Consider the following 20,418-nt stretch of genomic DNA (forward strand, 5'->3'; position numbering starts at 1 on the left):
ACTTGTTAATTTTGATGGATTCACTGTTTGTATTATCTTATTATTTTATTCTCACACAGCCTTTTTAAAAACACAAACTAGCTGTTGAAGAGGTGTATCTTAACAGTTTTTCTGTTGCTTACCTGGCCTAGCTAAACTGACAGCTGCTTAAATAATGCTTACAATATAAAACTAAACTAAGAATTTGGATAACAGTTCTTAATCTGATGTTAATTACCTGTATTTATTTCATTTCTTAGTGGCCTTACTTGAGGTTAGAGAAAATCTTATCCTTAGCTTTATATGCAGGCTCCCACTTTCTCTTCTGACAATGCTCTTGTGTGTGTATATCCTGCCCTCCCCCAGCGCTTATGTCTTCTTTCAAGCGAGGCAGTTGGTTGTGAACTAGCAAGAACAGAAGACATCTGCTTTCGCAGATATCGAAACCAAGCAGAACAGAAGTGGTGTGCATTTGCACTTCTAGGAAAACTGCTCATCCTTCTGCTTTCCTGCTCTTTTTGACTAGGATACACACAGGGTGAATAAGAAATTGATTGTTTAAAAAAAAAAAATTATAAAATTGCATCATCTGCCTGTGGATACTTCAGGGAAAAGGAGAACTGTAGCAATGTTCTATTGCCTCATGAAAAGCCATGTCAGACTGACAGTTGTGAATTGAACACTTTTTTTTTTTAACAGTAAAAAGGCTTTAAAAAGAGGCTGTTATAATTGGGTAACTTGAGCAGGAAAAAAAAAAATATATATATATATATATATATATATTGATTTCAATTTTGTTGTTAATTTTATTGTCGTTGTTGCCCTACTTAAAACGTTATAGCCTAAGGCCAATGTCTTGATTTGGTGAAGTTTGTTGAAGCTGTAATTAAAGTTTTCTGAGAGTATCCTCTGAGTACCCGAGGAAATGGCCATGAGTTGTGTCAGAGGAGGCTTAGATTAGACATAAGGAAAAACTTTTTATCTTGGTTGAGTGGTCAGGCACTGGAATGGGTGCCTGGGGAGGTGGTAGATTCACCATCCGTGGCAGTGTTCAAGAGGCATCTGGATGAGGAGCTACGAGAGATGGTTTAGTGGCTTGTGGTAGCAATGGTGTTGAGAGGACAGTTGGACTAGATGATCTTGTAGGTCATTTCCAAGCTTGTGATTCTATGATTTTATGAGTATCCTCCCACTTTGCAGTAATACTTGATGTTCTTTTCAGGTATGTGAACTTGATATCATCTTCAATTTTGAAAAAGCCTATTTTATTCTGGATGAGTTTCTCTTAGGAGGGGAGGTCCAGGAGACTTCCAAGAAAAATGTTCTCAAAGCCATTGAACAGGCAGATCTTCTACAGGAGGTAAGCAAATTAATCTTCTCTGGGCAAAGTATCAGCATGTTAGATTGTGGTTAGAAAAAGCTACTGTTTCTTTCAGCTTGTGGAAGGTATTTTCTGGCACGCTTAGCATGTAGTTACTGCTTAGCTGTTCTAATTGTGCAATGCTACTGCATTATCTGCTCTTTCCATCTTGTTAGGCATGAATGTATTGTAACTTACTGTGATTTTGTGTTCTGCTAGAAATGTAAGTGGCTGTTGTATGTGTGTATATAGGTAATTGTAGATTGTGCAGCTTTAATTTAGTTTTGTTCACGTCTTTGTTTATTTATTTTTTTTTATTAATCAGCAATTAGTTTTTTTGTCATACCTGATGCATGTTCACTTCTTTACTGTTTCATTGCTGAAATCCAGAAGCTAGACTCTCTTCTTTGAGGCTCGTTCAGGTATAGTTCTTCAGATTCTAAAGACCTTCTTTTCTGCTATAGGTTGCTTACTCTGGCACATTTCTAACTTTAAAGTTGACAAAACAATAGTAGTATTGCCATAGAAACACACAGAATGAAGTATAAAAACATCTGGGTTTTCACATTGAATGCTTTTGTCCATTACTAACTTTGAAGAAATACAGATTGCATTTTTCTTTTTTTTTTTTTTTTTACTATCAGAAGTATTTAATGGGGGGAGGAGTTCAATGACACAAGACTTAATAACGTGTTCCTCTTGTTTCTCCATTCTGTACTTTTCTTTGTAGTTAATTGCTGTAGCTTCGAGGTCAGCATTAATGCCTGAATGTCTAAATGAAATTCATGAAATCCTAGTAGACTGAAGAAATTTATCAGTCTCTTTGTATGAGAGTCAGTAAAACGTGGTTTAGCAGAGATGATGAATCATATTTTAAACATACAAAGTTTCTCTTATAAGGTAATATGTAAATGTTAGCTGCTTTATTATTACAGTTAATATGAACCTTCCATTTGTTAACTTGCACGGTCAGTTTATTGTTTAATTCTCACGTGAAAGTTCTGATTTCTACTTGTGGAATGTGCTATTATTAGACTGGGGAAACACAAAGTTCCTTATCATTGTAGTTGTATCTGTAATCCTTTCAGAGTACAGACAAATCCAGATCTTGTTGAAGTTCTCATCCGTCAGCAGCTGAGTTAGTGTAATGAATAGGGCCAGCATTACACAGGTTTGTTAGCATCCTTTTCTAGGAAGGAAATACTTTCACAGACATACAGCTTGTGTTCTGAAGAAGTTGCAGTCTTTTCAAACACTTAAAAGGAATTATCTTAACTGGAAGTCCTGTTTCAGTTTACAAAGTAAGGGGGGGAATTGTCAATTTTACCTTGAAATCTTTTGTTTTCTCTGTGTAAGATCACATTAGAATAGGCAACTAACCTATTATAACTGTCTCCTGAAAATGCAGAGCTAATTACATATAAATTAAAAGTACTGCATTTTCTTAAATTTCAGAGCCCATGAGAGTTTTTTCAGCATTTTCTTAGGGCTATTCTAAAGCAAAAACTAGGATTTAATTACTGAGCTTGTCCAAGCAATTCACATTCTCTTTTTAGACTAACATAATTCCAAGTTAAAAATGTGCACTCAAATGAAAGTGTTGCTTTTTCAACTGGAGACTTTTCCCTGGCTCTGATAGCATTACCTGTATGCCCTTTACTTCTGAGACTCTTTACTCTTCCCCATCTCCTTGATTTTCTTTCTTCTATCAAGTTTTATTAATTATTTTCTGAATAAATTGGAATTCAGCAGTTGACCATGGATCCATTCTATTGCTTTATTTGATTTTTATAAGCTAATTGATTTTTTTTCCATTCTTAGTAGAGTTATACTGACTGTCAGTCAAGTATAAACCTACTCTTTATATATGCTTTTTAGTTCATAAGAACTGTGAAGACCTGAGTTTATATTCAAATTGAGCTTCCAATGAGGCTAGACTTCTTTTGTGGATGACATTTTTTTTGTATTAACTGCTACTAAGTGCATGCTGAGTCTAAAGAAGAAGGTTGTTAAAATAATAGTTTGCCACAACTGGAGACTTTTTGTATTTCTATTTAATTTTGCTTCCCAGAATACCTCGAAGCTACTGGAATGAAATGTGTTTTGATTCTAAATGCAAATCTTTTCTTGTGGGGTTATGGCGTGTTTGTTTCTGACCATCTCACATTGTAATTATGTGCGACAAAAGGACTTTGTATTGCCTAATTTAAAAATTATTATTGAATACGCAGCATTATTAATTAGTAATGATGCATACATTAATGTATGAAGCACCGTACACATCAAAAGCTGTACAGAATACTTACACAAAGGAAAATCATTACAAATACATTAAGTGGCTGTTTGAGTAATGTTAAAAGAAAACGCAGAGGCAAAAATTGCTGAATAGTGAATCAGTTCTTAATAGTTTTGCTTGCCCTTATTCTTATGGCATTTTTCCAGGGTGTGTTTCTGTTTCCAAGCACCTACTTCAGTGTATCATTAAGTTTCTTAAAGCTGTGCAGTCCACTTAATGCTAGGCTTCACATGACTGAGACACGCTAATTTTTTAAGCCTTTTTCTGCCTTCAGATTCTTGTTAGCTCTTAGTATTGTGATCAGTTCAGGCATTTGTTCCTTACCTTCTATTTATTAGCGCCTGATATAGCTTATCAGTAGTCAGTCATTAATACTGACAATGTTACCCTGTGAGTGATAGTAAAAACTAATTCAGTGCTTGCATGCTTCATTGGAAAGCTGTGTCTAGGAGTGCATCTTTTGAATACACTGCTGTTGTGTGTCTTGTTTGATAATTGTTCTTTCGCTGTAGAAATTCTAGATGCTTAACTGGGGATTACAGAGACAAGTGGTTCTGAAAAGGTGGTATTTCATGAAGTCAACTCAATTATGCCAGGAGAAGGATATTTGCATGTAGAGTATATCTATGCGTGAGATGTATGCGCGTGGTCTTTGGAAGAGCTCAAACATGCATGATTTCATAATATTTAACATTTTTAATGCATGAAACTTGACACAGTGCTTCTGCAGAAAGGATCCGTTCTTTTTCCACTTGAAAGTTCGTTTGCTGTGCTTATTTGAACCATCTAAACTAAAAACTAAAACTAAAATGGTGCTTAGAATTGTGCTAAAGTAGTAATATTCTATTATATAAATCAGGCAATTGAACTTGCACAAAATTGCTGATCTTCATTTGAAGTAGATGCAAGTTCTTAAACATTAGTGAAAATTCTTTTGGGTTCATTTCCTATGTAATTTTTGATAAATTATTTCAGAATTCTAATTTTTTTCCCCACCATTATTTTCTTGGTGTGCTTTCAGTAGTTGGTTGTAGAGCCATCTAAAATACATATATATATCACAGAATTGCATCACAGAATTGTAGGGGTTGGAAGGGACCTCTAGAGATCATCGAGTCCAACCCCCCTGCCAAAGCAGGCTCCCTACACCACGTCACACAGGTAGGCGTCCAGGCGGGTCTTGAATATCTCCAGAGAAGGAGACTCCACCACCTCCCTGGGCAGCCTGTTCCAGTGCTCCGTCACCCTCACCGTAAAGAAGTTCTGTGTAGAAGCTGTGTGAATGGTTTTGCTGGGCCCTTGCAGTTTGCCTTCTCACAGAGTCCACTAATCCTTCCACATGAAGAATAATAGTTGCACTATGAATCAGCCTCACTTCACAGTTTTAAGCCCTTACCTCATCCTGTATACAGAATGGTGCTTAGTCTGTTAACAATGTGGAAGATGCTTAGACTTGCTATTTAGATCTAGTGTTAGAATGAGCATAATATTAGAACGAGCATCTTTGACATTGAAAATCTGGTCACAAAAAAGTTGTTTTGGGGGATGGAATGTGTTAATTGGAAACTGTGAAGGTAGCGCAAAGTGTATTAGGTGGTTCTTAGAATGTGGAAAAATGTTGGAATGTTAGCATTAGCACTGACAAGCCCACAGTGGATTGGGAGTGCAGGGCTTTTTTGGTCTGGTTTGTAAATCAAAGCACCTGGTTCTTATGATTCTTCTGAGCGTCTTACCAAAATCATTAATTTAGTCTTAATATTAGCTCTTTAATATGAACTACTGAAAGAGACTTCCTTCCTATGTTGCCAGCAATGTTTTGTGCTTCGGCCATACCCGTGTGCCTCTCAGCATGAAACAAGAATGTGTAATGAAACCATTATTGCAGTGGAGGTCTGACTACCTTATTTGTGGAATATACTTCATGTGTAACTTCTGACTCAGTTCTAAGTAGACAGCTTGGTCAGCTTAAGACTGCAGTTCGTAGAACACATGCTTGGTTTTTATTAGTAGTTAATGGTAAAAAATTTCATTTTTGAAGATGTTTGTAGAGAACTGTATGGCGGGTACTGTGATTGAGAAAAGGTATACTGTTAGTTGATAATATAAAGAGTGGGAAATACTCAAAGTCTGTGTTGACTGGGAATCTCTTTCAACTCTTGGAAGAAGCTGTTGTAGTATTCTGGTAGTTCTTCCTAAAATGAAGTTCAGGTTTCAGTCCCAGAAGAGTGTTGGACTTGTGGCAGGGCAGAGTTAGTCATGTAGTTAGTGCGTGCCTTGTCTGCTTCTATGAAAGTTCTTGACTCTTCATATATTGATCACAAAAGAAGTGATCTTGTATGTGGTACTGATTAGAGACGGTATTTAAGAACCTATAATGAAACACTTTGTTTTTGTGTTATTGGTGTTAGAAAACATGCTTGTTCATGAGATGTGTAAAATAGGTCGACAGGTGTCTTAGAAAAGTACATTAGAAAAGAGTTCTCATTTGGGAGTACCTTCTTGAGGTACTGCATGTTTAAAATGTGCTGTTTAAAATGTAGGTGATTGTGAAGTAGTAGGTGAAAAAATGCATGTTGAAAAAGGCTTTTTTTTTTTTTTTTTTAAGATACTTTGGCCTTGACAGATTCTTCTTTTTCCTTCTTTTTCTTTACAGTATTGGGAATAAAAAGTTTGTTTGCTTGTTGTTAGAGACTATCATAGCTTGTCACTATGCACATTACTCAAAGCTATACGTAAATGGTCAATTGCTTTTTTGTTTACTTTCTTGTGTGAGCTGAATAGATGTTTACTTCATTGAGAAAACTATTATAGAACATCACTGTAGTTAAACATATATACATTACTGTACATATAATGTGCTACAGATGGGAAGAAGTCATTTGTACCTTGTTTTAGGAAAGTATACTTATCAATTTGTTGGTGCTATGAATTGTTCTTATGGTCATGAAAACTAAACTTTTTAAATTCAAGGCTCACAGGATGCAAAACAAGAATATAATTAAACATTTTGTAACTTCAGTATGTGGAATCGCTAGAATCTGGCATTTATCAATATAGAGTCATAAAATGACCTGAGCTGAGAAGATCATGTAGTTTCAACCCCCCTGCAGTGTGCAGGGTCACCAACCACCAGACCAGGCTGCCCAGAGCCACATCCAGCCTGGCCTTGAATGCCTCCAGGGATGGGGCATCCACAACCTCCTTGGGCAACCTGTTCCAGTGTATCACCACCCTCTGTGCGAAAAACTTCCTCCTAATGTCTAACCTAAACATCCCCTGTCTCAGTTTAAAACCATTCCCCCTTGTCTTATCACTATCTAACATGAATATTAATATGTCAGTTTAACTTCCAAACTTTGTTACCCTTTCATCTTTGTCTGTATTCTGTTAACTGTTTCATTCTCAGAAGCATTCTGTCTAAGTAAAAAAGTTACTTATAACAGTCACAGAATTGCATTCCTGAATTCCTAAGACAGTCATAAACAGATCTTCATGATTCTAAGCTGGCAAGAAGCACTTAGGAAAATTGTCAACTGTTAATGAAGACATCTTTGTAGTTCCCTGATATATTTAATATAAATTCAGCTGGACTTCAGATGGAATGAGCTCTAAGAATATTCATAATCAGAAATGACAGCAATATAACTTCCTAACAAACCTTTAAGTACTTTAAGTTGTTATAATAGTTGCAGAAAGTTCTGTAGTCTTTGATAGCAAAAGTGCTTCCGTACTTAAATACATAGTTTTCAGTTGGTGCTGTAGAATAGGCATTCCTCCAAATACTTAACAAATCATAACATTTTGTTTAAAGCATCAGGTGTTTGTCCAAAATTAATAAATAAATATATGAAGCAGTAGAAACTGCAGCTCTGCTTTTTTTTCTCCCCAATTAGGAGTGAGAAGTGGGGAAACTAGCCTCATTTATTTATTTATTTATTTTCAGTCTCAAATGCCTTCTTGAAAAATTGACATTGAGTATTTGTCATACAAGGGCTGCTCTGCAAGTAATGCCTCCTATTTTATTATGTTGGCCCATGATGTCAGAGGCAGATGGTGATAAGGTAGTAGAGGTTGTACCTTCCCACCAATATTCCATTACGTTTTATTGCCGTATAACAGATGGCAGCAGAAGGGCAGTCTGATACAAATAACATCTGATATGGAAGTGCATATGAAGTAAAGATGTGGAATTAAACTTCTCTGTGTGGAAAAAATGGTGCCCACTGACATCTATTGATGCTTGGTGAACGCTTCTGGAGACCAACCAGTAGATGTGAGCACAGTAAGGGGTAGGTGGTGTGTGCTCTTGCTTGTTCATTGCTAGTGAAAATCCATGGCTTGTGGTGGTGACTGTACTGAAAAAATAGTGCTGAGCGTATATGCTCTATCACACAGTGTTACTGTGCTCTTTTGTCAGTTTCCTTGGAAATAAAAGGGAGGCATTACTTTCAGAGCTACTTAGGTATCGTACTTCATCCCCTTACTGTTCCAAGACTGCTTATTTTTTCTCTGATAGCTTTAAATAATAATTTGTATAAGATGGTGTGTGATTTGTCTTTTTTTAATTTAAATGCAGTTATATTTTTGGAAGTTTCTCACTTCGGGGATGTTGAGAAGCTTATGACTCCATTATCGTAGGTTTGCAGGCTTTGATTCTAAATGTTTTAGAAATCCAGTTGTCTCTCCAGGAACATAGTCAGGTCTTAATCTGTCCTTCACTTTGATTTGAAAATGATAGATTCAGTCTGCACTTCACTTTTTGTGTGGACTTTTAACATCTTATTTTAATTAATCTGTCTCCATAACCCTTTTTTCCTTGACATCTTTGTTTGGGGTGTGTGTGTGTGAGATGCTGAGTAATCTGATTTGCTTTTTTAAATCAAAGGTTGGTTAGAATATTGTGAGGAAGGAGTCTTCCATGTAAGTGTTGTGCGTACATTCAGTTTGTTTTGCAGGTTGAAATGCTATGAACAGTTTTTAATGTGACAGATTAGTACGAGCTGAGTTCTTGCTGTTTCTGGTAGATATTCAATATGCTCTCTGATATGAATTCCAATACTATTAAACAATATCTACTTCATGCAGCTTTTCATGGAGTTGATTATTTGTTGATATAAGCAATTCTTATAAAACTGTTAAGGATGTATTAACAGTGTACTGAACTGATACTTAATAGTTCTATTAAGGATATGATTATTATCTCTGTACGGTGAACTCCTGATAGTTTTTTCCAGAAATAGTTTTCTATTGCTTTTCTGTAGAATCACAGAATGACCTGAGTTGGAAGGGACCTCAAGGATCATGTAGTTCCAACCCCCCTGCCTGGCAGGGCCACCAAACATACACCTTTACTAGATCAGGTTGCCCAGGGCCCCGTCCAACCTGGCCATGAACACCTCCAAGGACGGGGCATCCACAACCTCCCTGGGCAGCCTGTTCCAGGGCCTAACCACTCTCCTAGTGAAGAACTTCCCCCTAACATCCAACCTAAATCTTCCTTCTTTCAACTTAAAACCATTTCCCCTAGTCCTGCTATTGTCAGCCCTTTCAAAGAATTTACTCCCCTCCTGGGAGTAAGTTCCCTTCAGGTACTGAAAGGCTGCAATGAGGTCACCCCGCAACCTTCTCTTCTCCAGGCTGAACAAACCCAACTCCCTCAGCTTGTCCTCATAGGGGAAAGAAGTAGAAGCAGTGCATCATGGTGATATGAAAATCTTAACTCTGCTGAATAAGCCATAGTTGTCTTCAGGAGTTTAGTTCTGTGCTTTCGGTCAATAAACAGTAAATTCTAAGAACAACTGAACAAGATTTCTTGACAGTAAGGGGTATCGTGTCTTCAGAATTCAGTGCCCCTTTTAAATGGGCACATAAACCAGCGTTTTAGTAGAACTTGTTTCCTAAATCTCTCAGACTGCTGGAGAGAGCAAAGCTGAATGTTTGGACCTTGCGGTAGGGAGGAAGAAATGACATTTTACTCCATTATTTGAGATGATACATCATGTTGCAGTGCTACTGTCCTGCACTAAAACACTCACAACTGGTGGAGATGTTTTTAGAGCTCCACAGAATTGTAGATGAAAAAAGTACAAATGCCCCCAGGAGGGATCCCACGGAGTTCAGATTAAGTTCTGATTTTTGTGGCTTTGTCCGTGTGTATTTCAAGTGTTAGGTGTGTTGCTGGTGTGTATGGGAGCTCTGTTTTCTATTGCCAATCTGAGAAGAGTAGTTGTTTTGGTGCTGGCTATCAAGTTTCATTGGATGCGTATGTCTTGTAATCTCATATTGAAAATTTGATTTGAAATGGCATAAAGAAGATTTCTCAAAATAAACTTGCTGACTTGTAGGCCTTCTCAGACTAAGTACATTTGATTAATGTATGGATTAATGTGAAAATGTTAAAATTTTTGCACCACTCATTACCATGTGAAAATGACAAGGTTATCACATAAACTTGGCAATGTTGTATGATGGCAACTGTTAGAGGAGTAAATGCCATTGCATAGCTCTTGAATTAAGTTGTTTACATTTAAGTGTGGTAGATAATTAGAATGTAACTTTTATCTTCATCTATGGGGCATATCTTGCTTGGATACCAATGTTAGTAACACTGTGTGAAACGGTCACTGCATTAAATATATGTTAATTTGATATCGACCTGTGCTATTATGTTCTCAAATCTGTTAAGATTGCGCTAATTTACTGATTTTAAGTTCTCATCAAGCACAGGTCAACCTTCCTGAATAACTGCAGAGCTTATTCTCTAGGGTGTTTGTATACTTTAGCTTGTTAAGAAATGAGAAATAAACTAATGCACTTTTTTAATGCATCGTCTTGCGATCCTTGAGCATATGTTCTTTATTGATGCATTTGTTTTCTTAACAGGGAACTGTTAGTAGGACCTAATAAAATTGTATTACTGAGTAACAATAGCTGAAGTAAATCTAAGTTAACTAACTGAATTTATTTTTTATATAGCACAGAATATTTTTCTAACTTTTATTTTAAATGCAAATAAGCTGTAAATAGATTTGTTTTTGTTTTTTAAAAAGTAGATGGTGTTACATTTTCTTGCTTGATTTTGTGTTTGTAGAGCCAGAATGAAGACTGGGGAGGGATGTCTGAGGATATCTTATGATTAAGAGCAATCTAAGACATTAGCCCCTTTGACCCCCATCTAGACGATTGGTAACTACGAAGTTTACCATTTTGGTGGCATGGATTAAATGGGTGCTATGCAAAGACTGTTGCACGTGTAATTAAATCCTTGCAAGGGTAAACAAAAATGGGTGATGGGCTTAACCTTCTGCAACACTTGCATGACGGTCTTTGAAGAGTGCTTTGAGTGTTCCCTGTTTATTTTCCTTTTTTGTACTAACTGCATCAACTCGAAGCGTCTGACTTCTACTAGCTTTCTTTTGGTGTTGATAATTAATGGGATAATGCAAGTTAGAGAAATGGATACCAAAACTAATAACTAAACTGATGTTTGGCTTTATTTACTTACAATCAACCCATGCAAAAGGGTCCTTACTGGCAAATGAGCTGTTTACATCTGCTGTGCAAAGAAAGTGGGCCCTATAAAGACTGGGTGCTGCTGCAGTTGACTATATATCAAGTGCCGGATGCTGCATGACAAAACAAAGCTTATTTGCATATATAGTGCATTGCAACATATTTTTGTCCAAAGCATAAGTGGAGTACATTGTGGCAGTCCTACTAATAAAGGTAAGATTTTATCTTAAATAAGGCAAGTTTAAAACACATGGAAGTGATTTACTGGTGGAAAATTTAATTAGTTGCTGCTTCTTTGATTCCGTGATGTACAAGTAGTTTAGTAAACAAATTGGCTTTTGTAGTGTGGAACTGTAGGAATAGATACAGTTTCATATGTGGCTTTATAGATACCAGGATTTAGTTTACAGACCAGAGAAAATTACTTCAGTTGACAAACATTTTGTCCCATGTTCAAAACTGAATTCACCGTTGTATGGATAGCTTTGTCATTTAAAAGTTACTTAGTATATACTGTAGTTGATCAGTGCTGGGGAATGAGGAGTAACTAATATGACTGCATATTAGACCTGTAGAATTAGGGCAGCCAGCAAGAGTCACTTATTCAAAATAGAATTACTTACACGTATCTGGACCTAATCTAAAACTAGGAGAAAATGTAGATAATAAAAAAATGATTGCTTCCCACATCTTTCTCTGTACAATTATTGTGTTCCCTCTCCTCCATGGTAGCAAGTTTATACATAAGGGGTGATTTTCATGGTGAGGTTAGTATTGATTATGCAAATGTTAAAATTTGTGGCTAGAACTGTAAAAAAAGTATAAATAAGTTGGTTTAGACCTCTGCTAAGCACAGAGCTTTTACTTAACAGTTCTAGTCTATTTTGTTGACTTAGACTGCTACAGAGACTAATTCTGGAACACACAAGCTCGAGCTTATAGAATGTACTGAGCATGATTTCTACCTGTCATGACTCTACAGTTGGACAAATGGGAATGATGTCTGCTGTGGTGAGTGGAAAGGTGAACAGGTAGATGAATGCATAGAATGAAAGGAATAGTTTGCATGCTGGACGTTACTGCTGCTCATGTATTTAGCTGAGAGTGCTTAGTGGTAAAGAATAGCGTGAGATAAAGAAGGTTGGCTGTGGGCAAGATGAGCCTTTGATTCGTAAAGCTTCTGTGCACGGATTATCATGATACTTACTAAGAAGTTATCCAGGTTCACTTAATCTGTATTACTCTGTCCAGCATAAACACTCAGGAAAAAAGTAGAACTTGGGTTTGTGAGGGTTATTTCAGAAAGATTTTCTGTGTCTTTGAATTCTGCCCATGCTAAGTTATTGCAAGTGTGATAAGATATATTCAGAAATAGTCTATTCCATACAGAGTGTGGCTAAATTTAACCATTTTGTAACAACGGTCTGTGTATCTGTGTGATAAAAGGCCGGTGTTTTCCAGATGTTTTGTCTTGACTCCTGTCTGCTGTGCACCCTGAAGTTGGTGTAGTTAAGTTTAAGATTTACTTATGTTATACTGCAGCCCTGTTATTGCCTGCAATCAAAGGAGTGTGTTAAGTAGCTTCAGCAGCAGTGGACTTGGGGAGTTTTCAACTGTTATTTCTCTTCCTATTTCTTATACGCCCAGTAAACTATTTTCATGGCCATACTATAACTGGATTTCACATCAAACTGATCCTACTTAAATTGTTCATTTATAAAAACAGCAGCTTTTGTTTTCCTTGTTAACAACTCAGCCCTGCAAACATTTGTTCAAAGAACTGTAAGAAAGAAAGATGCTGAAGGAACAGTAAGGAGTGGCACTGCTTAAGTGCTGTTACCAAGGAATCTGGATGATATGGGATATGACACGTCTCTTACGATAATGTGTTCTGGTCATCACTTCAGAAATTCAGCCCAGCAGTTTAAGAAATGCTTTCCTTAAGCAAAGGGGAATAAGTAATGTAAACCTCTAGCTGCAGTGCAGGACTGGAAGAAAAAGGAAGAAAACATTAATGAATCCTAACGTGTGTAGTGTGGCAACCTGCCAAACATGCAGACACTGGTGGAGGAAAACTCAGTGACTTGTTGGAGCTTTGGCTTCAGTACAGAGCACTCATCAGCTGCGTTTGCTTAAAACATCTGTGTTCTTGTGTTGGGGTAACAAAGCCTCCAGTGGATGTTTAGAATCATCCTTCCTTAAAGATCAAACTGTTAATTCTTTGTAGCTCACTTTGTAGCAGCCAATTGGCAGACATAATGCACCGCCTCCCAGAGTGATTATCACCTCTGATCCAGCAGTTCAGAAATAGCAAGTAAGGAGCGGGAGGCAGCCAGCCTTATCCAGTTACAGTTCATGAAGTTTCCGTGGGTATTTTTACTCCTGCTTTTGAGAGGGAAGCAAACAAGTCCCTGCTGATCTGATGTTGTATCCTCTGACTGTTTAGGTAGTGTTTTGGACCCAAATAGTGTGCATATGATAGAATGTTTTCCTGAGGAAGACTTGCATGGCGATAGCCATTTCAAACTGTTTTGTAATGACTAATTTGTATCAGTCGTGAATGTTTTTTGTTTCGATCCTGTGTGTATAGGAGATTGCAGAGAAGATTTTGTCTTGGAGTTGGCACTGGTGCAGGATTGTACTTTGTTTTTCAACAGCTAAACATCATAGCTAAAATAGTTGAACACTTGCAAGATTTCTTGGGTTTTTCTAGGCTCCCTGAGGAAACATTACTTCCAAAGGAGAACAGACCTTTCCCAATAAATATGTAATTGCAGCTTCTAAATACTTACCTAAACAAAGGTTGGGATACAGATGCTCTACTATTTTGAAATCCTTGAAACTTCAAGTGAACAATAGCAATTTTCTATAGCACCTTCTCATTAGAAATATTTCTTAATGAAGACTCAAAAATAGAGTGTAAAGGTAATTGCTTCTGAAGAATTGCTAAACAAGTGCTTGTCAGTGTTAATTTTTTCCTACTGTAAGAGCTTTGAGTTTTTAAACAGAGTAATTCCCAAACTGCAGTGTATTCCATGATGCATTTTGTCTGTTGTTCTTATTTGAGGTTTGTTTAGATGTTGTGTGTGGGGGGGGGGAGAACAACCAACGAATCAGCAAGTCTTTATCAAAAGATCACAGAATCACAGAATTATCAAGGTTGGAAAAGACCTAGAAGATCATCTAATCCTACCATTACCAATACTTCCCGGCTAAATTATATTCATCAACACAACATCCAGACGTTTCTTGAACACTCCCATGGTCAGTGACTCCACCACCTCCCTGGGCAGTGCATTCCAATGCCTGACTACCCTTTCCGAGAAGTAATACTTCTTAATGTCCAGCCTGAATCTCCCCTGGCGCAGCTTAAAACCATTCCCTCTAGTTCTATCACAGATTACATGAGAGAGATGACTGCTGTTTTGTTTTGCCTATGTGTTAGAATGGCTTACCTTATTGGATTTGTGCTGGTTTTGATTGGAAAAAGGCTGAGAGTAAAACTTGTGCAAACTTCACCTGACAAAGGAAGCATGCCAAGTATCCATGAAGTCTATTTTTTAGCATTGTTAGCAGTGCAAAACACTGAGCTTGAGGAAGCTTGTTTTAGGCATAAATTGTTTCTTTATTGCCTAAAGGAAAGAGTGTTTTCTTGTCCACTGCAGACATAAAATAACTTAAATTGTGGCTAGAAAATACATTTGAATAGAAATTAGAAAAAAAACAAAATCAGTGATGCTAATAATGAAACATTGGAGTAGATTGCCTGGAGGACATTAAAAATCTACCATTGCTGGATGCATTAACACATTAAGTACCTCTACCTAATGTTACAAGTGTGCTGTTTTGAGGGCTGGGTTAAATGAAGTCCCTTCTAATTTTATTATGGCTGATATTTTTAATTAGTCTTAGTCATGACAAAATTGGTTGAGAAATATGTCAGTAGAGTTGGGCTATTTAGATAGCTCTGTGACTCAAATACTACTATTTCTTTTTTTCTAATTTAAAAGTCTCTGAGAACTTGAGCTGAACATTTCAGAGTTTTAACTAACTTTTAAGGCAGGTTTCAAATGCAAATACCTGTTTGAAAAAGGTGAATTTTAGTAACTAGAATCGCAAAACTGCTTAAGTCAAATAAGCAGTATACATTCAACTTTTTAAAGTGATGATTTTTTTCAAGGTAGTATTTTGTGGTAGTTTGACATTGTATTGTGTTGTGAGAACTTCTGTAGCTGCTAGATAGACTTAGGAAGTCGTTAGAACAGATTGCTACCTGGACCTAAAAAAGCATTGTTCAGAGGTCCAGATGTAGCCTGAGTTCTGCGTAGTACTGTACAAGGAGGGCAGCATAACCTAGATGCTGGTTACAGAAGTTGACATCTGTCCTTTGCTCCTTACAAGTGGGTATTCAGACCATCACTTCTCTGGAGGCTGTATGGCAGGGAATGCTGTAATAAATTTAACAGATCATAGCTGAAACGTGAGAATTTTACAGAATCACAGAATTATCAAGGTTGGAAAAGACCTAGAAGATCATCTAGTCCAACCATTACCAATACTTCCCAGCTAAATCATATTCATCAACACAACATCCAGACGTTTCTTGAACACTCCCATGGTCGGTGACTCCACCACCTCCCTGGGCAGTGCATTCCAATGCCTGACCACCCTTTCCAAGAAGTAATACTTCCTAATGTCCAGCCTGAATCTCCCCTGGCGCAGCTTAAAACCATTCCCTCTAGTTCTATCACTGTCTACACGAGAGAAGAGGCCAACCCCCAGCTCACTACAACCTCACTTCAGGAAGTTACCGAGAGCAATAAGGTCTCCCCTGAGCCTCCTCTTCTCCAGGCTGAACAATCCCAGCTCCCTCAGCCGCTCCTCATAAGGCCTGTGCTCCAGACCCCTCACCAGTTTTTAGCCCTCCTCTGGACGCGTTCCAGGGCCTCAATGTCTTTCTTGCAGTGAGGGGCCCAAAACTGAACACAGTACTCGAGGTGACGAATTTCCTCCTAGTATCTAATATAAATCTCCCATCTTTTAGTTTAAGCCATCACCTTTCATCCTATTACTATACACTCCCTGATGGAGTCTCTCTCCAGCTTTCCTGTATGTCTCCTGCAGGTACTGGAAGGATGCAGTGAAGTTCCCCCAGAGCCTTCTTTTCTCCAGGCTGAGCAACCCCAGCTTCCACAGCCTTTCTTGCTCCAGCCCTCTGACTGTCTTTGCATCCTCCTCTGGACCTGCTCCAACAGCTCCACATCCTTCCTGCACTGGGGAGCCCCAGGCTGGATGCAGTACTCATGATGGGGCCTCATGAGTAACAATCCCCTGTCTTTTGATGCCGTCCAGGATGCATTTGACCTTCTGGGCTGCAAGTGCCCAGTTTTCCTCTGACTAGAAATAGCTGTTCAATTTTATTTTTCCTTTTTGTTGTTTATCAGGCTGCCACAACACCAGTCTGCCTGTGGTAATGTCCTAGGATGTCTTCAGTGGGTTACAGAGGTCTCACTGAAACTGCGGTGTTTTCTGTTTCACAGTATTGCTGTTATCATTTCATTTCTCAGTTACTGTTGTCTTCCATGTCATCTTTCAGATTTACCTCTACAATGTAAGTTTATTGCTAGTTTAGTTGCAGGTGGTGTTTACATGTTCCATAAGCTAAAAAGCGCTGTCAGGAGTGAAATGACCGTTTTCTTCCTGTTGTTATCTAACCACCTATCTTGCCTTATCAGTAGACAATAAATTTCTGTCAAGATGAGACACTAATCCTCCAAGAGTAATTTGAGACAGTCATCTAATGTTGTGTGCTGGGGTTTTCACATCAAAGAGATTTCATTCTTTATGCTATAAAACATAGAAAATAGGAATTGGGTGGAGACACCTGGAGGATGCGTAAAGGGGGATGGAATAGTCGAATAAACTTGTGCAGTAGGTTGAAAAGTATTGGAACTGAAAAGAAACCAAGTGGATAAACAAAAAGGAAATGAACGCTTCCACGTCTTTGTTGTTGTCAGTGATTGCAGGTAAAAACTGAAAATACAGAACTGTAACTATTTGGCATTTTAGATTGCAACAGTGTGCCCAGACTTCAGTTGTCTTCATGAAGCCAAGTCATGCTGAGAGTAAAGCAGAAGTTCTCCAGAATAATCTTTGGGAATGTTTTATCTGTGGAGACTTCATCAGTTCTGATGTTACTGCAGTGGCTCAAAACTCCTACGCACTGGGGCTAGTACTGTATACAGTCAGTTTGAAGTTTTCTTTTTCAGTTAAAAATATGCCTAAAATCTCCTGCATTTGGATTTTTACTGTAAACTGTCTCTTCTCTTTAGTAAGAGATTTTGTGAGTTGAAATTCCATTTGTAATTCACTGCTGTACACAGAGTTCTACCCCGAATCACAGGAGATTTCATATAACTTGTTTGCAACTGTCACTTGAGAGCTGCTGTATTTGTAGTTGACTTGTTTATAACGATTTTAAGTAACTAGTATGAAATAATGTTCAGATCACTGATACTGAAAAAGCAGTATAAATCCTGTGAACCTTCTACTGTATTTTGGGGGGGATTTTTTCTGATTAGAGATAACTTCAGAATATTTGAGCTCATATGTTTTGTGGCTCAACTGAGATGACAACACTGCTTTGAATTGTACAGGACAGAAGAAATAGGTTGAGAAGTCATGGGAACTTTCTCAGCTTTTTTTCTGAGGCTCCTTTTATTTTCAGGGTGTGGTGCTAAATTAGTTTGAAGCTTTTAATTGGTACAGAATGAAAGATGGTAGCTAATACTACCAGGGGTTTTTCCTCCTGGAAGATGCTTAATTGGCATATCGAGAATATATAGTTCTCAATAGCTGTTGATCACATAAAATCTATCTTTAGAACACTGATTTATGTACAAAAAAATATTGAGTATTGTGTAATTTGTAACTTGTCTTTCAACTAATTTGGTGGCATAATTGAAAAGCAAAGAACTTTACCTGTTGTGATAGGTGTCTCAGATTCCTCCCATTTTTTATTTTTTTATTTTTTTTTAAACTGGCAATCTTGAAAAGAACAGTAATTTTTATCTCTAGTATTCCCCCCTGCTGCATTGCCCTGGCATGGTGCTGCTCACAGTTGCATTCTGGAGACCTGTTAGCAGTGAGCCTCTGTGAGAGGGGCAATATGGTAGGTGATGTCAAGAGTTCCTGCAGTATGCTCCCCTGCCTCTGATAGCAGCCAACAGTTGGTATTTGCCCAATGGGCTAGAATGTAGCAGATGCATAGGGCGAGCCATCTCTGGAACTCAGCTTTTAACAATTTTTTGGTTGAGAAGAATCATTGGACTTTTGTAATACAGTAATTACAATGTGAAGTACTGTATGTTGGTGCTGCCAGCATACAGTTATGGGGGAGGGGGGTAAAACTGTTATTTTTTTTCCTCTTAGACTTGTAAAAAATACAGTATTTTATTTTTATATAAAATGTAGTTTCATGTCAGGAATACAGGAGAGAATCTTTTTTTTTCCTTGCATATTTGTCTACCTTTCTATTATGTGTAAGAATATGTGCATTTCTTTTGTAGCCACGTCATGAATACTTTAATGTCCCAGTGTACTAAATGGCTTCATTCATCATGCATGCAGAATTTCAGAGGAGATAGACCTGTGCCTTACTCATGACAGAACATTATCATCAGCTTGGTGAATCCAGTCATCTTACATCTAATAGAATACCACAACCATTCTCTGCTGTTGTATTTTCCTTTTCCCCTTCTGTTTTACATTGTTGTCTCTTCACATGTCTCATTTCAACAAAACTTGTGCTTGTCAGCATATGGTTTAACTTTTTTACTGTGTGTAAGCTTGAATTCTTATGCTTAAAAGTTCTGTAGAATTGTGCAAACTAAACATCTATATATTGCAACAGCTGTGCTGTAACACTACTTGACCTGTGTTCATAGAATCATGCTATATACTTTTGAGTTTTGGTGGTATTTAAATATGCCATTAAAAATGGTAGGAGTGAAGGAGTAGTAGTATGTGAAACTGATACATGTGTATACACAAGTATTAAACACTGCACATAATTCTACATAGACCTTGCATCTTGAGTAAGATGCTCATACCAGCATCCTTTTCTGAAGCTGGTACAGTAGTGTGCCTTAGCCTACAAGCGAGGGCATATAGTATTGTCAGGGCAATCAAAATGACTTGTGTAAATCTGGAAATTACATTTGTATCCCAGTGTTCAAAGCACTGGTGTCAGTAAACAGCTTCTGTCACTGAGGGAGACCTTACAGGTGGTTAGGATGGGAAGGATTTTTAATACTTGAAATACATCTCCTTCAGTTGATATTTGCAGTTTTAAATGCAGAGTACAGTACGTGTTAGCAAACTGCCACATACATAAATACAATGAACTTTCAGTTAAAAAGAATGAGCAGAATGGGGAGAGCATATATTGTACCCTCTGTTTGGCTAGTAGAAGAGAATATTTTGTGACCTAAAACTAGTACTATTTTTGAAAATCCCTGAAAAGGTAATTAGCAAAGAGGTGGCTGCTGAGGTTGACTGTAAGCAGTTAACTCTGCATCCTATATGTGGTAATGCACTACATTTCAAATGTTAAACTGACATAACGATGGGTTATTTAGGGGATGGGACAAAAGCTTGGGTTAGACATGCAGCATTCTGAAGTTGCAGAAAACAAGATCATAGGAGTGGTTTTCCATTTCCAAGTTTGCCTTTATTTTTTATTCTAAGACATTAACAATGTGTCTAAATGTCTGGTTAATGCTGCTTTAGCCTGCATTATTTCATGCCTGTTGGCTTAAAATGCTGTGCATTGAGCTGTAATGAGATGCTGTTTTTCTTGTTACCTGTATACAGCTGCTTGCTTCTAAATGACTAGGTAATGAATTAGCTTTCCTGGCATGTTTGAAATAAAAGTATTGCATGCACTTTTGTCTCATGTGAATGGCTTTTTTCCTCATCTGTGTTGTGATATATTTCAAATTTGCATCGTTTGCCTTGGGTGGTTCTGAGCTGCAGGTAGGGTATAATACTGCAGAATGTATTCTGTAACAATTGCATAAAATGTTTGATGCTTCCTAAGACAAGGAACACAGACAAAATATAATATCCATTTCATTTGTTTCTTAAAAGTCATAATTAATGAAATACACTAGCTTTTAGATGTTAATTTTGAGATTATATTGTAAATGTGCACATAAGACATGTCTGCCTCAAGGCTAAGGCTGTAGTACTGAAACAGCAACATCTTACT

At 37.5% G+C, this 20,418-nt stretch overlaps 1 protein-coding gene across 13 annotated transcripts in view; it reads left to right on the top strand.

Moving 5' to 3' along the window:
- AP1S2 (adaptor related protein complex 1 subunit sigma 2) overlaps nucleotides 1–20,418 on the top strand; it is a 35,277-nt gene that overhangs the window by 10,952 nt on the left and 3,907 nt on the right. For 8 of the 13 annotated variants that reach the window (XM_032441145.1, XM_015886458.2, XM_015886466.2 and 5 more), the window contains one exon: nucleotides 1,202–1,339. In XM_032441145.1, the coding sequence (XP_032297036.1) occupies nucleotides 1,202–1,339 (138 nt within the window). Of the gene's footprint in view, nucleotides 1–1,201; nucleotides 1,340–1,729; nucleotides 1,762–10,725; nucleotides 10,821–18,715; nucleotides 20,093–20,418 lie in introns of those variants that run through there. The other 5 variants (XR_001559703.2, XR_001559700.2, XR_001559701.2 and 2 more) reach the window with 4 other exon arrangements.

The sequence above is a fragment of the Coturnix japonica genome, chromosome 1 (assembly GCF_001577835.2).
Source record: "Coturnix japonica isolate 7356 chromosome 1, Coturnix japonica 2.1, whole genome shotgun sequence".
Classification (NCBI taxonomy): Eukaryota; Metazoa; Chordata; class Aves; order Galliformes; family Phasianidae; genus Coturnix; species Coturnix japonica.